This window comes from Procambarus clarkii, chromosome 68, assembly GCF_040958095.1.
Source record: "Procambarus clarkii isolate CNS0578487 chromosome 68, FALCON_Pclarkii_2.0, whole genome shotgun sequence".
NCBI classification, from domain to species: domain Eukaryota; kingdom Metazoa; phylum Arthropoda; class Malacostraca; order Decapoda; family Cambaridae; genus Procambarus; species Procambarus clarkii.
In genome coordinates this window covers 2802029-2824609 of record NC_091217.1, presented here as the reverse complement: position 1 = coordinate 2824609, position 22581 = coordinate 2802029, and the positions used below count along the sequence as shown (strand labels likewise).

General features: G+C 37.9%; 1 protein-coding gene across 1 annotated transcript in view; it reads left to right on the top strand.

Annotated features, from left to right (window-relative positions):
• The first annotated feature begins 76 nt into the window (after positions 1 to 76).
• Frmd5 (FERM domain containing) overlaps positions 77 to 22581 on the top strand; it is a 52621-nt gene continuing 30116 nt past the window's right edge. The window contains exons 1-9 of the mRNA XM_045769245.2: positions 77 to 315; positions 3537 to 3641; positions 5407 to 5449; positions 6617 to 6793; positions 9703 to 9911; positions 16414 to 16566; positions 18011 to 18025; positions 19583 to 19671; positions 22220 to 22437. Coding sequence (XP_045625201.1) covers positions 220 to 315; positions 3537 to 3641; positions 5407 to 5449; positions 6617 to 6793; positions 9703 to 9911; positions 16414 to 16566; positions 18011 to 18025; positions 19583 to 19671; positions 22220 to 22437 — 1105 coding nt within the window. The 5' untranslated portion in view covers positions 77 to 219. The remainder of the gene's footprint in view (positions 316 to 3536; positions 3642 to 5406; positions 5450 to 6616; positions 6794 to 9702; positions 9912 to 16413; positions 16567 to 18010; positions 18026 to 19582; positions 19672 to 22219; positions 22438 to 22581) is intronic.

The following is a 22581-nucleotide window of genomic DNA, read 5'->3' as shown; positions in this document are numbered from 1 at the left end:
CTAGCGCACATATGTCCTCTTTCACTTAGACAAGACTATTTTTCCTGCCTTTAATGGTGGTCTTAGAAACAGTTAATAAATTTTAAAGGTGAGGTTAAGGGGGGTGTTAATGGTAGGCGAGGTGAGTTAAATGGTCTGCTGGAACGGTGAGGAGCTTGACTGTCAGCTGTCATGTCGTGAGGGTCTCAGCCTCTCTCTCCCACTCCTCTCTTTTTAAATATGCTTAAGATAGGCAACAGAAAGGATCATGGTATAGACTATAAGTGCACGATACGCCTGCTCGATGACAACGAGGTTTTAGAGTGCGAGTTCCAGGTACGTTGAGCTGGCTAGGAGTGAAAGGTTTTAAGAGTCCGGGGAAAATTGTGAATCTTTTGGGGGAGGGGGAGGTCCCTGTCCCTGTGTCGGGCACGAGTCGTGTGTGTGTGTGTGTCCCTGTGTGAGGCACGAGTCGTGTGTGTATGTGTCCCTGTGTGAGGCACGAGTCGTGTGTGTGTGTGTGTGTCCCTGTGTGAGGCAGGAGTCGTGTGTATGTGTCCCTGTGTGAAGCACGAGTCGTGTGTATGTGTCCCTGTGTGAGGCACGAGTCGTGTGTGTGTGTCCCTGTGTGAGGCAGGAGTCGTGTGTGTGTGTGTGTGTGTCCCTGTGTGAGGCACGAGTCGTGTGTGTGTGTGTGTCCCTGTGTGAGGCACGAGTCGTGTGTGTGTGTGTGTCCCTGTGTGAGGCACGAGTCGTGTGTGTGTGTGTGTCCCTGTGTGAGGCACGAGTCGTGTGTGTGTCCCTGTGTGAGGCGCGAGTCGTGTGTGTGTGTGTGTCCCTGTGTGAGGCGCGAGTCGTGTGTGTGTGTGTGTCCCTGTGTGAGGCGCGAGTCGTGTGTGTGTGTCCCTGTGTGAGGCGCGAGTCGTGTGTGTGTGTGTGTGTCCCTGTGTGAGGCGCGAGTCGTGTGTGTGTGTGTGTCCCTGTGTGAGGCGCGAGTCGTGTGTGTGTGTGTGTGTCCCTGTGTGAGGCGTGAGTCGTGTGTGTGTGTGTGTGTCCCTGTGTGAGGCGCGAGTCGTGTGTGTGTGTGTGTCCCTGTGTGAGGCGCGAGTCGTGTGTGTGTGTGTGTGTCCCTGTGTGAGGCGCGAGTCGTGTGTGTGTGTGTGTGTGTGTCCCTGTGTGAGGCGCGAGTCGTGTGTGTCCCTGTGTGAGGCGCGAGTCGTGTGTGTGTGTGTGTGTCCCTGTGTGAGGCGCGAGTCGTGTGTGTGTGTGTCCCTGTGTGAGGCGCGAGTCGTGTGTGTGTGTGTGTGTCCCTGTGTGAGGCACGAGTCGTGTGTGTGTGTGTGTGTCCCTGTGTGAGGCACAAGTCGTGTGTGTGTGTGTGTCCCTGTGTGAGGCACGAGTCGTGTGTGTGTCCCTGTGTGAGGCACGAGTCGTGTGTGTGTGTGTGTCCCTGTGTGAGGCACGAGTCGTGTGTGTGTGTGTGTCCCTGTGTGAGGCACGAGTCGTGTGTGTGTGTGTCCCTGTGTCGGGCACGAGTCGTGTGTGTGTGTGTGTCCCTGTGTCGGGCACGAGTTGTGTGTGTGTGTCCCTGTGTCGGGCACGAGTCGTGTGTGTGTGTCCCTGTGTCGGGCACGAGTCGTGTTTGTGTCCCCCTGTGTGGGGCACGAGTCGTGTTTGTGTCCCCCTGTGTGGGGCACGAGTCGTGTTTGTGTGTCCCTGTGTGGGGCACGAGTCGTGTTTGTGTGTCCCTGTGTCGGGCACGAGTCGTGTTTGTGTGTCCCTGTGTCGGGCACGAGTCGTGTTTGTGTGTGTGTGTGTCCCTGTGTGAGGCACGAGTCGTGTGTGTGTGTGTGTCCCTGTGTGAGGCACGAGTCGTGTGTGTCCCTGTGTGAGGCACGAGTCGTGTGTGTGTGTGTGTGTGTGTGTACCAAAGTGTCTGAGTGTCTTAACAGAAAACGAGGAGAATTAAATCGGGGGAGGGGGTTAGGTAAATGTAACAGCCCCATAAGTGCAATTATGCACTGTTTATGACAGTAAGAAAGTATACTTATTACACTTAGTATTAAATCGTACTGTCAATTTGGAGGATGGGTTGCAACCGCACAGCCACTCCTCCTCCCTTCCCAGTTTTCCTGTCACGTTTCCAATCTGAATAGCCCCTTGGGAATACGACTTCATTTAATATATTTCCTTCGAGTTTCGTCTCTGATAATGTGACAATATCTGGGACCTTAAGCTGAATTATATCTTGCAACTCCAAAGTTTTTTGACCTCGCTCCATCTATGTTGGTATATACAATTTTCAGGAACATGTTCCCTTTCCCTTTGCTCTTTACTCCCCCTTCCACTACTGATTTTGTGACCTTGTTTTTATGTACCATTTCACAAGCTTTCCAGTCCCTGACACTTTGTAGAAAAAAGAATTTGTCTTCTTCATTTCTATCCCCATTTAGACATTTTGCTTCAATTAGGTTCATTTTCAGCTTTTCTCTGTCCTCCTTTGAGAGGTCTTGTCTTATTCACCAAAGTTTGCCAACCTCATCACTGTAATTTCCCGACATTTCTAAGCACTTCCATCATGTTTTTCACTCCATTAAATGTCACCCTTAAGGAGCAGTTCTTGTCTTTCTTATATTTTCCTATTTTTCTAAAATCACTGACATTTTCCTTTGAGCCTTTTCCTAAACCTACTATTTTCTCTATAATTTTGATCTCTTCTGCTGCTCGGTCCACCTTACATGAAATGTCCTTCTCTGAACATCCAAAAATTATTATGGACTTGCTTCTGTCTGCAGTGTTTTGTACTAGTTTACTGTTGGTAACCAGTTTTTTCCTAATTGCTTGCCTAATTTCTGCTTGTTGGTCATTTCTGGTTTTGACTTCCGAACACACTTCCTTGTATACTTCTACATGTGCGAGGCATGTGTCATGCTTGTCACTGTGCGGGGCATGGTGCCGTGCGTGGCACCATTGTGTGGGGCACAGTGCCGTGCATGGCACCACTGTGTAGGGCATGGTGCCCTGCACAGCACAGTTTTTTTGACTGAGCCTTTGATGTACTGGCTAACTTCACCCTGTAACACACTTTGTCTCTGAAAAGATTGTATTGTGGTATCTGTGTTTCATTAGCATAGTAGTCCTTTGAGTGGGTTTCAATTATGGCGGCAAACGCTGCATTTGCTTCGTATAGGAGGCCAGTTATAAAATACTTTGTTTTGCATGTTTTGATGTCTTTTATGCTGGCAAATACAAACGATAATATTGTATTTATGGTAGTGTTGAGTATCGTACATGTAAGGTATGTATGACAAAGTGGATTTTACATTGGTGTTACAAAACGTAATAATAGCTCATAAATGCTTATAAACATATGTTCTACATTAAGTTTATTATTTTGATTGTATTGCAATGAGATTCTGGGTTTTTGTAACATGAAGAACACAGAGATTGTGGGTTAACCAAAACAACAAGTTTTTTAATTTATTTGTCATGATTTGTAAAAAAATAAGTGTTGATTTAAAACAAAGAAGTGTTGATTTAAAACTGTTATATTTCAGAGTTACCACAAAGGAAAAGTACTACTTGACTTCTTGTTTAACAAGCTCAACCTTATAGAAGTTGATTATTTTGGCCTCCGATACGTCGACCAAAATAAACAGAGAGTAAGTATTTTATTTTTTAAAATGCATTTTATTAAATGTACTTTTCAATACAATATGGTTTTAATTGGATTAAAGGCTACTTGGTTGTTAAATGGTAATGCATGTACAGAACATGAATACTATACTGTAATTAGTACCTATTAACATAACATTACTACCGTATGTCCTCTAACATCAGTACTCTCACTGTTGTGATAACAAGGAACTGTCTAAGTCAATTTGGTAATGCTGTACGATACAGTACTACGAACAATAAATTAATTCGGCCACAAAATAAAGATAGGTATTTATATAAACTGAACTATATTATATACATGTGTATAATACATGTACTGTATGTATATATATATATATATATATATATATATATATATATACGAAGAACAAATGAGGGAGGGTTTTACACTCTTTCCCAGAAAAGTTTGCGATTTCATCGCACTGTACCTCTTTCATGATTAGTCAAGTAAGAAAATAAGACAACATAAATTAAGAAATTTTCTTTTTAGTCATACACAGTGACATTTCATTGATGCCATCATGTTAGTGTGATTACTGTGTATTGGAAGAGGAGCATCAGAGATAGAACAAGTCCTAGATGACACAGCCAGAGTGCATTAGGGAATGTGTGAAAATCCTGTTCCGGCTTCACAGAATAGAACCAGCAAAGAGCAGAGGTGCCATAAGCACAATCAGAGAACACTGTATAAACATCGAAGGTCCACGGTTGTTCAACGTCCTCCCAGCGACTATAAGAAATATTGCCGGAACAACCGTGGACATCTTCAAGAGAAAACTAGATTGTTTTCTAAAAAAGTGCCGGACCAACCGGGCTCTGGTGGGTATGTGGGCCTGCGGGCCGCTCCAAGCAAAACAGCCTGGTGGACCAAGGTCTTACAAGTCAAGCCTGGCCTCGGGCCGGGCTTGGGGAGTAGAAGAACTCCCAGAACCCCATCAAGCAGGTATCAAGCAGTAGACGCCTCAGGAAATTCTTGTGTGCTCAGAAGAACTCCAGGTTGCAATCCTTGTACTGTCTACCATGTCGGGTGTCTAGTCGCTAGAAGCGTGTGCGTGGGAACATCCACAGCGTAGGTTCGAACCCTCATCACTGCTCCTACGGATTTTCTAATAATAATTAATATTAGTTCATTGTGTTGGGGGAGAGGCAGCCAGTGTGTATTCATACACGTTAGGCTTATATCGAGGTCATCCCCTAAGGTCGAATTATTGACCCTGCCCAGGATGCAACCTCACAAGAAGCTGACTAACTCCTGAGTACCTACTTACTGATACTGTTTTGTTAACCTGTGGTTTGCAAAGCTAAATTGAACAATGTCTTTTCATCTTTGATGATATATTAAGTGACATACAAGCCAGCTTAAACATAGTTTGCTATATTATCATCTACAGTATGAAGAGAGAATAAAGCTCATTGCTCTCCAGTTTTAATATAATTAGCAACACATTTTCATTTTTTGGGAAGTTTGCTCCATTCCAGGAACTACATTACACTCTACAACCAAAAAATTGACTAAGATATTGATGTGGGCATATCTTGTAATTTAGACAAGGAAATAATTTATGTAACCACTGTACAGTATTAATGTGTGTTGTATGTACTTATGCATTCATTTTGAATTATATGTTGAATAAAACTTACTCATCTTAATCTTCTTGAATCCATAAATTATTTATTCAGATATACTATACAGTTGTTGATCAAAATTGCATAATTAATATTTTATAATGTATTTTTTATTAATTTCAGCACTGGTTAGATCCAAGCAAGAATATCTTGAGACAAATAAAAAGTAAGTACTGTAATGCAGCATATATGACTTTGAAGTTAAGAAATTGATGTGATAAATTAGTGACCAGTGTGCAATTATGTGTTTTTAATTATGGTACCTAATTTGAATTAAAAGGTGCTATTCTTGTGGTGTCTTCATACCCCAACTACAGATACTCAATTACTGTACTACGGAAAATTGTATTATTTTTAGTATTCATTGTGTGTAGCTATGTCCTTGTGTTCTGAGTGGGGCAGGTAACACTGCGTCTACTTTATAAACTTTCTCTAACCCTCCCATTGTTTTGTATATGGTGATCATGTCCCCACATTTGTCTTTCAGCTTAGAAAGTTTGGGAATTTAACTCTTCATATGTCAATGGTCTCCGTTTTGGTACTGTGTCTATGTTGTTGCACAACTTTGAACTCTTTATAGTTACTGTAGCTATGACTTTCTGTGGGGGAGGCTCTCCAGTGGCTACCTGAAGCTATCTTGCCGAGATTGCTCCATGCTAACAGGTTGCATCAGTCACAATTTTTCTGTTTGGCCTATGAGAAACCTGAAATATATAATGGCAATCACTCGCTTGCTATTGTTAAAATTTCAGTGGCTCATAGTATGACTGCCCTGCACATTCCTAAGGCCATGGCTTTAGGAATGTTACATAGGCCTTAGTAACATAGGCGACGTTACCAAGGCCATAGAATGAAAGTGAGGGGCCTCAGAATCTCTCTTTTTCAAGATGGGGTATGGTTACTGGAGGCCTGAGGAAGCAAATGTGAGCCCATTGTATGCATGGGAGTTTTCAATCTTATGATATACTTACATGATTCCATGTCAGCTGGCACATCACCACACCCTGTAATATGTCAGCTGACGCAGTGCAGGGGTTATGAACATAAATTACACGGACTTAAGTTAAGTTTGATCAAATTTCTGTTTTAGTTTTGCCTCCCAAATTTTTTAAGTCATATATAATGGAAAGCTTTATCTTCTATAAGAAAAAACTTAATATATATAATTTTAGGAAAACTCAGCTTATTAGGCACAACTTCATTACTATTATTATTAATAATATGGGAAAGATTTATTGATAATTTGATGTAGGGGAGAAAGGTGATTTTCCTTGCAATGCTCCCATTGTAATTAGTGTCTTCATAATTGTAAAGGAAGATTAATTTTGAACAGATCTATCACCGATCCTATTTTGCTTCCGTGTCAAGTTCTATCCTGCGGATCCTTTGAGACTGCAGGAGGAGATCACTCGTTATCAGCTCTTTCTTCAGCTTCGACGAGATCTTTTACATGGAAGACTCTATTGTTCGCAGACAGATGCTGCTATGCTTGCTGCATATATTGTCCAAGGTTAGAAAACTTTCAATTTTCAAAGGTAATATGAAATAAAAAAATCCATTTCTTTTAATTAATATTCAGTAGATTAATGCAATACAATTTTGTTAACAATAAGTACTGTGGTAGTTCTCATGTTCAGAAAATTATATTTTTTCTTAGCGATATACTGTGTATATTTTAAACCATTGAAGTGGTTTAATTTTCCTGTCTGCAGCAAGAATTTCGTGAGATGAGCCGGCTAACACACCAGTCTTGATATTACTGTATTGTACTGTCAACAAATATTAATCATATGTTTTTATCTCTTAGAAAATGCCAAATTTTTATTTTCTTGGTGAAGGTAATTGATTAATTGAAAATACAGTATATAGTATATACTTTTCTAAGATACTATTATATTACAATTCATATGATACAAGTACTGTAATTTATACACACACACCCCTTGTTGTGACTGGGAGACTTCTGACATGGATGGAAATTTTTCTAACTGACAGACAGCTGAGGGCAGTAATCAGAGACAATGTATCTAACTGGAGGAGTGTTACTAGCGGAGTACCACAGGGATCAGTTCTTGCACCAGTAATGTTCATCGTCAGCATAAACAATCTACCAGAAGGAATACAAAATTATATAAACATGTTTGCATATGATGCTAAGATACTGGGGAAGATAGGAGATGCAGACTGCCTTCAGATTGATCTAGATAAAATAAGTGCTTGGAGCATCAAGTGGCAAATGGAATTCAATGTGCATAAATGCCATGTTATGGAATGTGGAATCTGAGAAAATAGACCACACAACTTAAAAATTATGTGAAAGAAATTACAGAACTCTTATAAAGAATGAGACCTAGGGGGGTGGTTTTGGATAGTAAGCTGTCACCAGAGGAACGCACAAAAAACATTGTGAGAGGAACGTATGTGTCGCTTTCCAACTTCAGACTTGTTTTTAATTGTATGAATGGTGAAATACTAAGGAAACTGTTCATGAGATTTGTGAGACCAAAATTAGAATATGCAGCAGTTGTAATGGTGCCCAAATCTCAAGAAGCCCATAAATAAACTGGAAAAGTTTAACGGCATGCTACAACATGGCTTCTGGAAATGAAAACAAGAGTTATGAGGAGAGACTAAAGGCATTAAACATGCCAAAACTAGAAGATAGAAGAAAGAGGTAATATGATCACCACTTACAAATACTAACAGGAGTCGACTAAATTGACAAAGAGGAATTCCTGGAACCAGCAACTTCACAAACAAGACACAGATTCAAGCTAAGAAAACAGAGGTGCTGAAAAAATATTAGAAAAATTTTCTTTTGCTAGATGGTAGATGGTTGAAACAAACTAATTGAGAAGGTGATGGAGGCCAAAACCGTCAGTAGTTTCAAAGTATTATACGACAGTACTGGGGAAATGGGACACCACGAGCATAGTTCTCATCATGTAACTACACTTGGGAAAATTACACACACATTGCTGGATTTGGTAATTACCAGAAAAGAAAAAATATTTGACATTCAGTACCTACCTTCCTTGGAAAAGCATGACCATGTCCTGATGGAAATTAGATATGCTATGCGATGTTATCTAGAAGAGAGTGGCAAAATTTAAATACTGTAGTTGACAAACGCTACGGGGAACTTGGCAAATTCTTTAATGAATTTAACTGTAAAGACTTGTTATTAGGCAAGGAAGTAAATGGAGAAATATGCCAAATTCTGTGAAATGTATGATGGTACAAAAAATATGTACCAAAACAGAGATGTAGAGCCAGGAAACAGGATTGATTCAACAGAAATTGAGAGAGGACCAGAGTAGAGAAGACAAGAAAATGGGTACAATATAGAAAGGGGCCCTAATCCTCAAACATACTAGCACTACAAGTAAGCAAGAAACAAATACACAGCAATGAGCAGAGAGGTGAAAAGGAACTTTGAGAAAGTGGTAGTACACAAATGTAAAACTGATTCAGGCCTTTTCTATAATTTCATTAAAAGCAAGCTGCATGTAAAAGATAAAATTCAGAGATTGAGATTTCCTTATTTTTGAAATCCTTATCTTGTTGAGGTCTTCTTGAAGAGCATGATAATCGTCTAAATTTCATATCTTCCCTCGTATCTTGGCATCATCAGCAAACGTGTTCACATAATTCAGTATGGAATTTCTTCTAGTAGATCATTTATTTAGACAATGAACATTACTGGTGCAAGAACTGAACTCTGTTGTAACACTCCTCCAGTCTGATACATTGCCTGTGATTACTGCTCTCATCTTTCAGTCAGAAAACATCATCCATGTTAGAAGCCTCCGTGTTACTCCTCCAGCATGTTCCAGTTTCCAGAACAACCTCTTATGTGCAACTCTATTGAAAACCTTTTTGTATGTCCAGATAAATGCATATGAGAAAAAAGGCTTTTGACTTTGAATTAAGTTCAGCATAGACTGACAAAAATCGACCCAGGATAAGATAGTGTACATCTTACGAAGACGAGCTGAGGGTTAAAGGACTGTCAGATCCTATAGACTATACAAGACTCATTAAAGGGCTGATCTCATAAGTTAAGATATTGAATCGAAGATAGGGCTACGACTAAGAATATTCTCTGAAAATTGCTCAGACAAAATTGTGACCCTTCACAAGCCACAGGCTTTCTGTTCACAGCACACCCACTAGAGATAGTGGCTGGCTGGTAATTATGGGTTTATAAAAAAGGCTTAAGAGTGAAAATAGCTAATTGTATGGGTGTTTTCTTTTTATTAAATGCTTAACTAAGCATGTTAAGCTTTCAACTGAAAGGTTTTTCTTTCTGTGCATAATACAGTAGTAAACTCAGTTTTAAAAATTCTACATAGCATTGACCTGTATGGAAGCTACACCTTTGACAAACCTAATACTGTATGTCCATTGCTGTTGCAGCTGAGATTGGGGATTATGATCCAACAATTCACTATGGTAATTATATTAGCGACTTCAAGATCCTACTCAAGCAAACACACAAAATTGAGGAGAAAATCATGGAGTTACATCCAACCTTGAAAAATCATACTCCTCTGATGGCAGAGACTTGCTTTCTCAAAAAAGCATCTGCACTTGACACCTATGGTGTTGACCCTCATCCTGTCAAAGTAGGTTGTGTAACTCGGTTACAAAGTTTATTTCTTCCATTTACAGTATTTTAATTTGTTTAAAATTTGTACAAATTATTTCAAAAATTTCCTGGAGCTCCATTCCTCAACCTGTACCTTCAGTTGTTTCTACATTTCACTGTAGCTTCTTAAATTAATATTGCTACACACGATCACTGCCCTTTGGGAATTTATTGGCTGTATTACAGTATAAATTCAAATTATTAATGGGAAAGTTTTGTTATAATTACAGTACTAAGGTTCAGTTAAAATGAATAGTGAATGTGGAAGAGCCAGACTTTAAAAGTTCAGAAATTTCTCGGATCTATCTGAACAGTGTCAAAATATTACATCGGTTTTTCACATTTAAAAGTTCCAAAAGCAAACAAACTTATTTTTGTTTATTTTGAACCATTGCACTTGTGTAGATTCAATGTTAGATTAAGATAGATAATGATGTCAATGTTATTGAAATAATGCTCATGAAGTGTTAATACAGTACTCCAATGTGATCCAATTGTTTTATATAAATGTCAATAATGCTGATGTAACAGTAATGTATTTGAAATCCAGAAAATTTACAAATTCATAATACGGCTTGGTCGTAACTATTCCAGATTATTCTGTACTCTTCTGTACTGTATTCCTTATTTTCTGGGAACAAACTATCGGTAGCTTCCTTAGCTTAGCTCTGATACAACCAAGCCCCAGCTAAAAATTGAACAAGCTTCTGGTAGGTCTGTTATTATTGGAAGCCAGGACCAGAATGTGGCTCACTCAAAGTCAGAGAAGCTATGGGAATAAAAATTTATTTAAGTCCAGAAAAAATATGCCAGAAAACACAAGCACAGCAAGACAAGTGACACCTTGAAAGAAACTAGGCACCTTTAGGTAAACAAGGCTGAAGGTATATCCCTGAAGAAATAATTTACAAATGAACGATGTCCTTTTGTCGGGATTCCCTTTTTAAGGCTACAGTACTTTCCTTTGGCACTTGCTGTTGGGTTGGGGGTTACTTCATTCTCTTTGCTGAAGGTGTTTTTTTCTGGGGGGAGCCCCCTGTGGCTCCCCGGAGCTATCCAGGCTGGTCTGTGGCAACAATCGCACCCCTTGTTTAAAGGGGTGTTGCACTTTAATTCAAGTACCTTTTTTTTTGTAGAGCCGGTACTCACTTTTTTTTTGGGTCTAAAGCTTGGGTCCCTAGTGTACAAGGTAAAAAAGAGCTATTTTTAGCCCACCAGAAGAGGGCATTTCATTACATTCAATATTTGATCTTTACTTCGAGCTCCTATCGGAAAAAGCAATCTGGTACTGATAGTTTTTAAAACTGTTTAATTACTGAATTTGGTTTTAATAACCCCAGCAAAACTCTGTCCATGTATATAATTTTTATTCATTAGTTTATTATGGAACCATACCTTTCTTGTCGATAATGACAAAGGTTACAAAATCACATAATGGATTCAGTAATTAGACTCTAATGTACTTTAAGCTAATCAATTGATATTTGAGGTGAGCAAGCTAGTGATTTGCCTCAATGTGTGAGGAAGTTACAAGGGAAGTGGTCTAATTACAATACATCACTGCTAAAGTGATCAATAGACAAACTAGAGAGAAATTTGCAGGCAGTGTGAGCTTAGAGACAGGATATGCATTATTGCCATTAGACAAAATTGAAATGTTCAGGGTTTTGGGTAATATTGTATGTCATTTTGGATTAACTACTGGACATTTTTTTAACATTAGTGATAGAATTTTTTAATTCTTGATTTTTGTTCACATTTAATTACATAGTGATATAGGGTATGTGAATAGTTTTATGTAGAAAAATAGGTATAACTACCTTTTTCTCTTCTTGTCTCATCTACCATGCAAATTATCAGGAGATTGATACAGTAGGTATCCATTGTTAAATGATTGATACTAACACCATTTTGATTACTGTAGCTGCAGCAGTTTGAGTAGTTATGGACCTTATTCTGAGTGGCTTATCTTTTTAGAGCTATACAAAAATTCTTGTTCTTTATTAACACAATTCTTTCATAAATTTCATGGCTTTGTGTATTCCATATATTTTTTTATTTATAAACACGATTAATCTAATTCATTTTCTTTAAAAGTTGGTGTTTTTATAAGTCAGCTAAGCATGAGTATGCCAGCAATGTGCTGGCAAATGCTTCACTAGATGCTTCTTTGCTCCTGTGAGGTGCCCATAAAATGCCTCCTGAGCCACATAGAATGTGTAAGAATTGATATTCCCAGAGGAGCACTAAATGGTATAACATTATATTTGTTATTCATAATCACTGTGTGATGTAGATGTACAGTATTATGCAATGAAAAATCAAATTCTTTTATGTAGTTTTTTTCTGTAGTACATCGATTCAAAATTGTATGCCAAGATGGCAAATAAAACTTCTGGTTTACAGAGACTGTGATTTTGTGTACACAAGTGTTATCTAGCTTTTTATATGGGTTTACTGATGTTTCAGCACTTAAAAATTCACTCTCTGATCTGCCCTTGTTATTATTTACAGCATGGCTGCCAGGGATTAGTTATAGTATTGTGTGTGTGTGTGCGTGTTTTGCTAGTTCCCTTATAGTGTCCTAAATAGCTGCAATTTTAATTGTTCTTCATTAAGGAAATTCTCGTGAAAATAAAACTATGTATCAAATTGTATTTCTTAAATAAATTCAGATTAAACTGTACAATGAAAGGTTGCCAAACCAATCGTGTAACAATACAAAACATGTAGAAATGATGGCAGAAATTACAAAACCAAAACCCAGTGAGATTTTCTTTATTTAAGAACAAGAATAGTGTTTACTAGTAAATAGATTTACAAGTTAGTGTCATTTGAATTTATGCATTCTCTACATTTGTTTGTAATTTTTAATGTAGAGATAACTTATGTGGTGCAAAGTTTTATCTCTCCCTCTAATTTTGAGCTTATTGTATTCATATTTAATAAGAATTTATGGGGAGGTCCCAGTGGCTCCTTGAAGCTATCTTGCTGAGATTGCTCCTTACAAATGGGTCACATTAAGAACTTGAATAGCATGTGACTTAAGATGGTAGCTTGTTAAAAGTTCCCTCCACTATTCCTAAGGATTTTTTACAGCTGAATTTTGAACTGTAGTACTGTCTTGGCATTTACAACTTCACAGATTGGCAATTCCATGGGTTTATTACCCTAAGAGTGAAAAACCATCCGTTGTGTGTGCTACATCTCGGTTTGTTGAGCTTGAAGCTGCTGCTCCTTGTGAGTGAGAGTTGTATTGGATCTTTTAAAGTAATAGTCTAGATTAATGTCTTTCAATTTGTTCAGTATATTAGGGGTCTGAACGAGATCAGCTCTGTCATATCTGGCTTGTAGTTGTGTTAGTCCTGAGACTCAATTTTGTCCTGAAATGAGAATTCAGTGTTTTAGGATGGATTTTTGTTCTCTTAACTGCTTTGGAAAAGGTTTAGTAATGTCCTTTGAAGGGGGAGAGTTTTTGTGCTTGGATTCAGTTTTTCAGATGGAGAGAGACCAGAGATTTTTTAATTTAAATAATCTGCCAGTTTTTCCTTGAAGTCAAAGTTTGTTTGATTATTCCTACTTTTCTTTTTCCCATAGCTTATACTTACTGAGCAGCTTTCTGTGACCGGTGGATCATTACTCAAAGGCCCTTTCTTTTTTCTGTCTGCTGCAGAGTCATAGTGTTAATGTGAATCGTTTTGCAAGGTCTCAATATAGTTTTTGCTTCCCACTGTACTGTAGATCTTTGTGTCATTTGCAAATTTGATGATGTGGGTCATAATGTCATCAATGTACAGTATATTATAAAAAGGGTTTGTCCTAAAATTGAACCTTACAATTCTCCAATCAGATTTTTTTTTTTTTTTTAAGCCAGATTCTCTTTTTGTAGAACTGCTAGGAGATGGGGCCTGCATTCTGTACATTAATAATCTATACTGTATGTAGTTGCTGTAGTTCAGACTCACTGCATAAAGGTTTTTTTTCCTTCTATCTTCATTACCTGAGCTCTTCCTAAGCTTTAAATTTGTGTTTTGAGGTAAGTTTTCAAATCTTTTTAGTTGTTTTACTATGACGTTTTTTTGCACGTTTGTTATGCTTTCCTTGATTCTCAGTTGAATATTATGTAATAGTTTTTAGAACTGCTTTAAATTCCTTGAATTGTTAAGCTTCTGGAATTCTTTGAAGTCACCTTTAGTTGTTGATTTTCAACAAAGAATGTCAGTTACCTTGAGTTAAATCAATTCAGTAATACAGAAATTACAGTATCACTCCAACATTTTCCTTATTCCAATTTCTCTATTCTGGGAGAAGCCTCTTGGTGGCTTCCTGAAGCTATCTCGCTGAGAAGGCTTTCCCACTACTGGGCTGCTACTGGAAACAGGAGCTAGAACGTGGCCTCCTCACAACAACACATGGAGTAGGTGACTAATATTGTCATTCTCACTGGGAAGCATCCAGAAAGTCAGGAAAGTTATACAGACAGCTACAAGGTTCATAAGAAACAAAGCATCAAAATACCCAAACAGTTCTGCAAATGATTCCATCCAAACAATTGGTTCACTCAAAACTAGCTCAGTGTCTGAATCTGGGTATTTTCGCTATTTGTAGATCAAGCAGGTGGCTTGGTTATTGGTGTCCCACCTGCATCTCTCTTCTTGATAGTAGTATGAAATTGCTTGGTGCTCATTTTCCCTCTTTGTCCATTTGTTGTCTTCGCTGTCAATTCCGGTGGTTCTGTCATTTTTGTTTTGTTACTGGATCTGTATCATATGCCTAATACTGTTACCTCGTATCATTTGGCATTGGGGAAGCCGCCACTGTTTGTGCTTGGTGTTGGTGCAGTACTGGCAACATTCCGCAAGTTGTCTTGGGCGTTCTTTCACCTCCGGCTGTCTCGTACTCCTCCTGAGCGGTTTGGTATTGTGACAAGGTGTTAGTGTTTTCCTCCCCTTGTTTAATGGTTGCCCCTTCAATCATTATTGTTGATTTTGTTTACTCTCATTTTTGGTTGCAAGAATAGGAGTCTTATGCTATTCTCTGGAGGCTGGGGGTTCTGTTCTTTTGGCTCCGTTTGTTCATCAACAGTCTTCTCTGTTTCCGCCAAAATACCAGTTTGCTGGCTTCCGGAGAGGTCCTTGATTGAGGCAGCTGAGGGTTCCGTCATTTACAATATCAGGTGACAGCTCTTTGCCACTACCTGCATGCCACCTTGATTCCCTGTTCCAAGGCTTGTATTTCTCAGGTTGTCTGCAATGTCATGATTTTCTAGCCCAGTCTCTCTTTTTTTTTACTTAGTGCCTGTAGTCTCTCCTCCCTGGTGAGCCCCTTGTTTTTCTTTTTCTGTGGTTAATTAGTTTCAGGGAGCCACCATTGGGCTCCTCCCAGAAAACCAGTGTTAAATGTAATGAAATGCCTCTTTCTGGTAGAGCCCAATGGCTCCCTGGCTCCTTCTCTACCAGGTTCCTCAGTTCATTGTGCATTAGCTCTTATCAGATCTTGGAGCCAACTGTTCGTCAGGGACTCTGGACCGCTTTGTGGCGGCCATCGGTTCTACTGTTTTGAACTAGTTTTGAATAAACTTGTTGGTTGGAGTGAATTGTTTTCAGTATCATCTGGCTGTTTGATGCTTAGTTTCCTATGAATCTTGCAGTTGCCTGTAAAGCTTCACTGACTTTTTAGATGTTTTCCTAGTAAGGATGATGATCATTGTCCCCTGCTCCTGGTGCCTCCGAGGGGTGGGGCGAAAGGGACCTGGTTCTGTATCTGGTCTCTATTAGGCTAAATAGGACTGCTGCGACCCAGCAGTGGGGAGCCATCTCAGCAAGATGCCACTGGGGCTCTACCAGAAAGGGGCAATTCTTTACATTCATTAGTGGTTTTAGAATACAGGGAAAATATTTACTTTTTACCATAAATGTACACAGTTACGGTATATTTGTTTTAAAATATTAAAGTACATTAAAACTTCAGTTTGATATACATTTAATAATACAAACTTTTTGCCTATATACTATGGATGTATGTGTATACAGTAATTGTATATACACCCGTGTGTGTGTGTGTGTGTGTGTGTACTGTAAGAGCTCGGTAATCCGAATGAATTCATGTCGATTGTTTTCGAATAAATAATAAGAGTAAGCAGATAAACCATGAAAATGCGTGGGTGATTGGTGGGAGTAACCAGATGGTGGTACAATAAAGTGAATTTGTTCATTTTTGGACATTCTTGGTAAGAAATTTGGCTGTCAAGTAGGGATGAGGCTCCATATGATTTGGATTACCGAGTATAGAAAAGTATGGAATGTAAGCCTGTATTGTATATACGTCTATTGATGTACTGTACTGTTCAGTACAATATAGTATATGCATTTATCTATTTACAGTACATTCATAAATAGGTTGTACAGTGTGATTTATGATTGTTTTGTACTTGATATTCTCTTGTTATTAAAATTCTAACTGTTATTTACCATTATCAGGATCACAGAGGAAGTCAACTTTATCTTGGTCTGAACCACACCGGAGTCTTGACGTTTCAGGGCTCCCGCAAGACACATCACTTCCGATGGGGTGATGTACAGAAACTGAATTATGAGGGCAAGATGTTTATTGTGCATCTTATTTTTGCTGAGGTACAATTATTTGTGTAAATAATTTAGCAATGAGGTTTATTACTTTTATCTACATTAACCTTGCAGTATGGTAAACAGTATAGATGTGCATTAGCAAATACAATAAAAGTAATGTGCATTAGAAAATACAATAAATACAATAAGAGAAATTTTGTTGCTTGCAGATATATTAAAATTTAATTTTAAAGTAGATTTTACACATATACATTTTGTTAAATCTGTTATAATTCATCTTTTATAAGTATGAAAGTTTGAATATAAATTATCTTAAAATAAATAATTTAATTAAGTAATATAATTATATATATATACTTGTAATTATCTTGTGTGTGCATTATCTTTTGGCTTGGCCGTTACCTTGAGGTTCTTCCGGGGCTTAGCGTCCCCGCAGCCCGGTCGTTGACCGTGGTTCCAGTTTCTCCGGGCCTTGGTATATTTTTGCATGTGATTCCACTGATGGTGTTTTTCATCACATCAGTGATGTAGTTTTTGGAATTTTATTTTGCTTGTCCCTTGTTTTTCTTCATTCCATATTTTTAGGGGGATTTCACTTGTTTGTGGCCTTAGTTTCTCAGGGGGCCCCCCCTTGTTTGTTTGTGGCTTGATCTGCTAGGGTCTTTGGTTCTCTGGCAGTGCTGCTGCTTTTATTGGGTGCCTGATTTGTTCTCTCATCTTTTCCCTTGTGTCCCCATTTTTGTGTTTCTATGTAGTAAGATAGCAATAGGAAGTCGCCGTGAAAGCCCACCCAGAAACCCAGGATTGAATATAACTTTCAGTTGGCCTTAGTTCAGCTCATGACTGAAGGTGGTCCACCTCCTGAGCCAACAGCTCCAGGTGCTACCACCTGGTGGTGGGCAGGTGGAAATAGTGGTGAGGATCTAACTTCTGGGTGTCTCATTTTCTGTTTTGTTTGTTTACCTAACTGTTGTGTGATTTAATGGCATTTTCTTTGAATAGCGTGCCCTAGTATCTTTTGCTCTGTGCACCCCTCTGATGGGGAGGGGGGAGGCAGGGGCCAAGTTTTGGCCTCGTGTCTTCAGTAGGCTATTAATTACTCGAGGGCCTGATGCAGTTTGATATAGGTCTATCTAGAGTGGCTAACAACAGGGAACCACCTTGAACCCACCAGGAAGAGGCATTTCTGTACCTTCGGTATTTTTTTTTCTCCATGTTCTCTCAACTCGAGTTCATGGTTTTGTTCAAAGTTTTTCAATTCCTGCCACAATTGTTGTGTTCTCCCTTCTATCAATCTCTCTCTCTTGACTTTTTACTATGAGAATAATACATCTTCGTGAGAATTCAAGTTGTAGCAGAAGTTCCACACTTGCCTACATAACTGTTGTTCTAGCTAGAACATTGCTCATTAGTTTGTATATTTATCAATTTTCTTGTTTTAGATAAACTGTTACTGATGGTTCACCATGATTTGCATGCTGTGCACTAGGATGCAAGAACTAAGGTTAGTAGAGGTTCAAATCACTTCTTTTAGTCATAAATGCATGTATTTTTAAGTAATTATAACCCTTAAATATTAGTTAATGTCATATTTTGATCTGGGACAGTGCAGTAATCATCATATCATGATTTTAGTTATATTGACTGATTTTCTAACAATTATATAAATATGATTATAGTAAATCTGTATGGATATAATAAACTTTGCATAATGTTTCATGGGGTCTAGGTTATCATTCTGTAATGGCTGATTATGCAATGATTGTATCAGGTTTAGTGTCTGTGGGTATCTTCAAATCATAATTTACTCCATTCCACCAAAGTTTGTGGTTATAATACATCTATATAAATGTAATGGAGTTAACCTAGACCTGTGGAACTTTATTAATTTGAAATGACATGCTATGATATAAGATTGTGTACCAGTGGCACGTAGTTATTCCTTGTGGTGGTTCCGGGAATCACTGTCCTTGCGGCCCAGTCTCTGATCAGGCCTCCCAATTGGTGGTTTGGTCAACCAGACTGTAAAATGCAGGTGCTTGCAGCCTGGCATATGAATCACAGCCAAGTTGATGAGGTATCCTTTGGAGATGTTTTATCATGTTCCCTTTTGAACAGGGTGAGAGGTCAGCTAGTTATGCTTCTTAGGTTTTAGCATTTTTAGCATTTTAGCTTTTAACATTCTTGTTGCTCTGCTTTTCAACATGGATATTTTGCACTTCCTGCCATGCTTCCTAGTCTCATGTGGACTATCCATGTGCAGATTTGGAACTAGCCCTTGTAATATTTTCAAAGTGTAAATTATTTTGTACCTTTTTTTTTTTTTTTTTTTTTTTTTTTTTTTTTTTTTTTTTTTTTTTTTTGAGATATATACAAGAGTTGTTACATTCTTGTACAGCCACAAGTATGCGTAGCGTTTCGGGCAGGTCCCTGGAATACGATCCCCTGCCGCGAAGAATCGTTTTTTCATCCAAGTACACATTTTACTGTTGCGTTAAACAGAGGCTACAGTTAAGGAATTTCGCCCAGTAAATCCTCCCCGGCCGGGATACGAACCCATGACATAGCACTCGCGGAACGCCAGGCGAGTGTCTTACCACTACACCACGGAGACTGATCTCTCACCTACTCACCTATCTCATGTTGCATCTTCATTCTATAGTGTGATTTGAGTGCATATAATTTATTTAATATTTTGCTATGTCAGGGGGACAAACAGCCAGTGTATATATAATATGCTAGGCTTGTATCGAGGTTTCCCAGGATGCAACCTCACAACAAGCTGACTAACTGTATGATTAGATGTGATGTTGTATTGTGTGAATAATACAGCACATGAATGATGGTATTTATCTTTTTTAATATCTTTGATATTTAACTACATTATTCACCATTTTTCTTTGGGCCAATGCTTCCCCCACATCATGAAAATGTGAAAATGAGGTAATAATAATATTAGTGATTTTTTTTTTATTTTGGGTAATTACTTTACAGCACAGATATGACATTAAGATTGCATTTTTTAATGACTATACTTACTTAAATTTTGTTGAACTTACAGAAGAAGCACACTGTGGGATTCAAGTGCCCAACAGCATCAGCTTGCAGACACCTTTGGAGATGTGCAGTTGAGCAGAGATTATTTTACACGTATGTGCTGAATGGTAACCTTAATTTTACAGAATTACTTTTATCTTTAAATAATTAACATAATCCTTTAAAGTTAAAAACCTATGAGAATTAATAAAGGTAATAAATATAAATATCAAGTATAAATTATTCACATTATTTTGGTGCCATATTTCATTAATTCCATTTGTAAAGGAGGCTGCATCTCCATGTGTTCATACTGTAGTACTACATGAAGTTTTCTTTTAGGAGTTTGGCATTTTTTGTAATTGTACCTTCAAAATCATATCTAGTATAAAATTCAGAAGATCTGATTACAGCAGTTACATAGTAGGTACTGTATGTGTATTTTTTTTGTATGTGTGTTATAAAGCCACTAATAATGCACATCATTTTGGGAAAACTTTAGGATTGGTGTACTTATAATTACTGTAGTACATTTTTGGGATCATTCAGTAGCTGCTCTCTAATTCACAATTTGGTACTGGATAATTCTGCCAAAATCGAGTCAGAGTTTAAGTGTCACTTGTTTCAGACAGAAATCGGAATTTCTTGGCTTTGCTGCAGTGTTATTGAATAATATACGTCAGCCTTGGTTCGTAACATTCATTTGCATTACAACAATGTGTTAATAGCACAACATAAATAAAAACGTTAGCTTTTAAACAAATATCGATTGTTAAAACTATGTACAAGCTGTGTAGTGTGTTTCTATTCTAAAGTAGAGAATTTTTTTTTTTTTCATCTGGCGACCCATGTATCATAAACAGAGTGACCCATCACAACCCTGTGATGGGTCATATCAATAGGCTCAGGAACCTGTACACCTGTTGATTGACAGTTGAGAGGCAGGACCAAAGAGCTAAAGCTCAACCCCTGCAAGCACAACTAGGCGAGTACACACACACACGCACACGCTGTTTTAATAAACATTGTTTGGCATTCATACTCGAATATGTGAAAGTTATAGGTCAATATATGTTGAAATGAAGTCAAGAAAAATTAGCCCCCCCCCCAAAAAAAAAATATATATAGGGATTATTATAATAATTATGATTTTAGATATATTTTGGGGATACTTTATATAGGTCAAAAAGCCCAAATCTGGTCTCTAATCATCAAAGCAATCTAAAGAAACAAGGAAAATTTGAAAATTTGGTTTGAAATTTGTGAAAAAATCAGCCAAAAAAATTCAAAGTCCTAAGTTCTGCCAGTTATGACTGATTTATTTGTTGACCAATTTAATTCTATCTTCACATAGTTGGGGACGGGTATGCATTCTCCAGGATGTAGAGCTTACAACAAAATCAGATAATAAACAAAGACAACAAATCTCTCCTTAAATAAAATTTGTGGACATTGGTGAAAGAAACGGGTAATGCCATTGGACAATGTATTTGTATGATGTATAACAAAATGGAGCATAATAGCATACTTACTTACAGTATTATTATTTGTGTTATTTTGTATTACTCGGCAATGCTATAAAGGTACGAGCTTCATATCCACTTAGTGGGCACTTCTAACTACTATTCTTCTTTGTGCATCGGACAGGTACTTGCATCTCTTTATTACTGCATTATCCCTCAGTTCCAGTTAATAGCTGTTCTCCTTATCAACAAAACGTTCTTCTTTCCCAAAAAATTGTTTAAAATCCATTTCTGAAAATATTGGGATGAAACTTTCACAACGCTGAAGCCAATAAGTTGGAGATTTGTTTAACATTTAATATTAATTTTCACATAATTCAAATATATTTTTGCCCAGCCCCAGCTTATACCCCCATTTACAGCCCAGGCTGTAGCAGTGTAACGGTTAAAAAGGGCATGTTTGTAGTATACACATCATAAGGCCTTACATTGTGGTATGTCAAGTGTTGCCACAATCCTAAAGTACAGTATTTTCAGAAATGTTCTACTACATCTCGAGTTTCTTTTAATTTTTTTCAAGATTTCGATGCTTCGGCCCTTAATGATGAGCTTAGTCATTAAATCTTGTACAAATGGCATTGCGAATGTGCATTAGGTGAAAATTTGGGGTAAGCACAAGTACTGCATCTGTTGTTAAGAAAATGAGAGAGAAATACATGTAGTATAAGCACTTGTTCCATAATTTGAGTCAAGTTAATATACTGTACAGAATTTAACTTTTGAGATCAAGACAGCTGTTAACTCAAAGGTAAGTTGAAAGATTCTGATATTGTCAATCTCTCTTATTTCTGTGAAGGTCCTCCCCTAGCAATGCAAATATATTTATTGTACGTGGAAAGACAAAGTAATTCGGTTGTAGTAAAAAAAACTGGATTTGTTCATTTTGTTTTAATATGTAATAAATTCAGCTAATTCAAATTTCCACATAAGTTGTATTATGGACATCCCCCATATGATCTGAATTAGTGATCTTAGACACTGCTGTAACTATAGTTAAATAAAAGATTTAAAAGATTTGGGTTATAGTTTGTAGATGGAAATTTAAGTGATTTGAAATTAACATTTTTAAATAAGATATATATTGTAGAGTAAATAAGATATATATTGTAATGGTCTTTAACACTTTTTTTTTTTCACAGATTACAGAATTCAAACAAACAAGGTGTGGTGGTAACAGGAGGGTCTTTTTTCTCACGAGGGTCACGTTTTCGGTATGCTGGAAGATGTGAGAAGGAAGTTGTGGAAGAAAGCTCGAGCATTTTAAGAGAACCACCAACTGTAAACAGAGTGTCTCTCAGGAACATTGGGAGATCAACTTCCCTTCCCACCACCCCAGCAGACTCTGATACTTATGATGGTATTATAACATTTGGCTTAAGATAACTGTTATATAATTTACGATAAATAGTAAAGTGTATACAAGATGATAATACGTACCTTTAGACTTTTAATGTGTAATTGACTGTGCAAGGTCTGCTGCCATAGAGAGCATATTTCACAA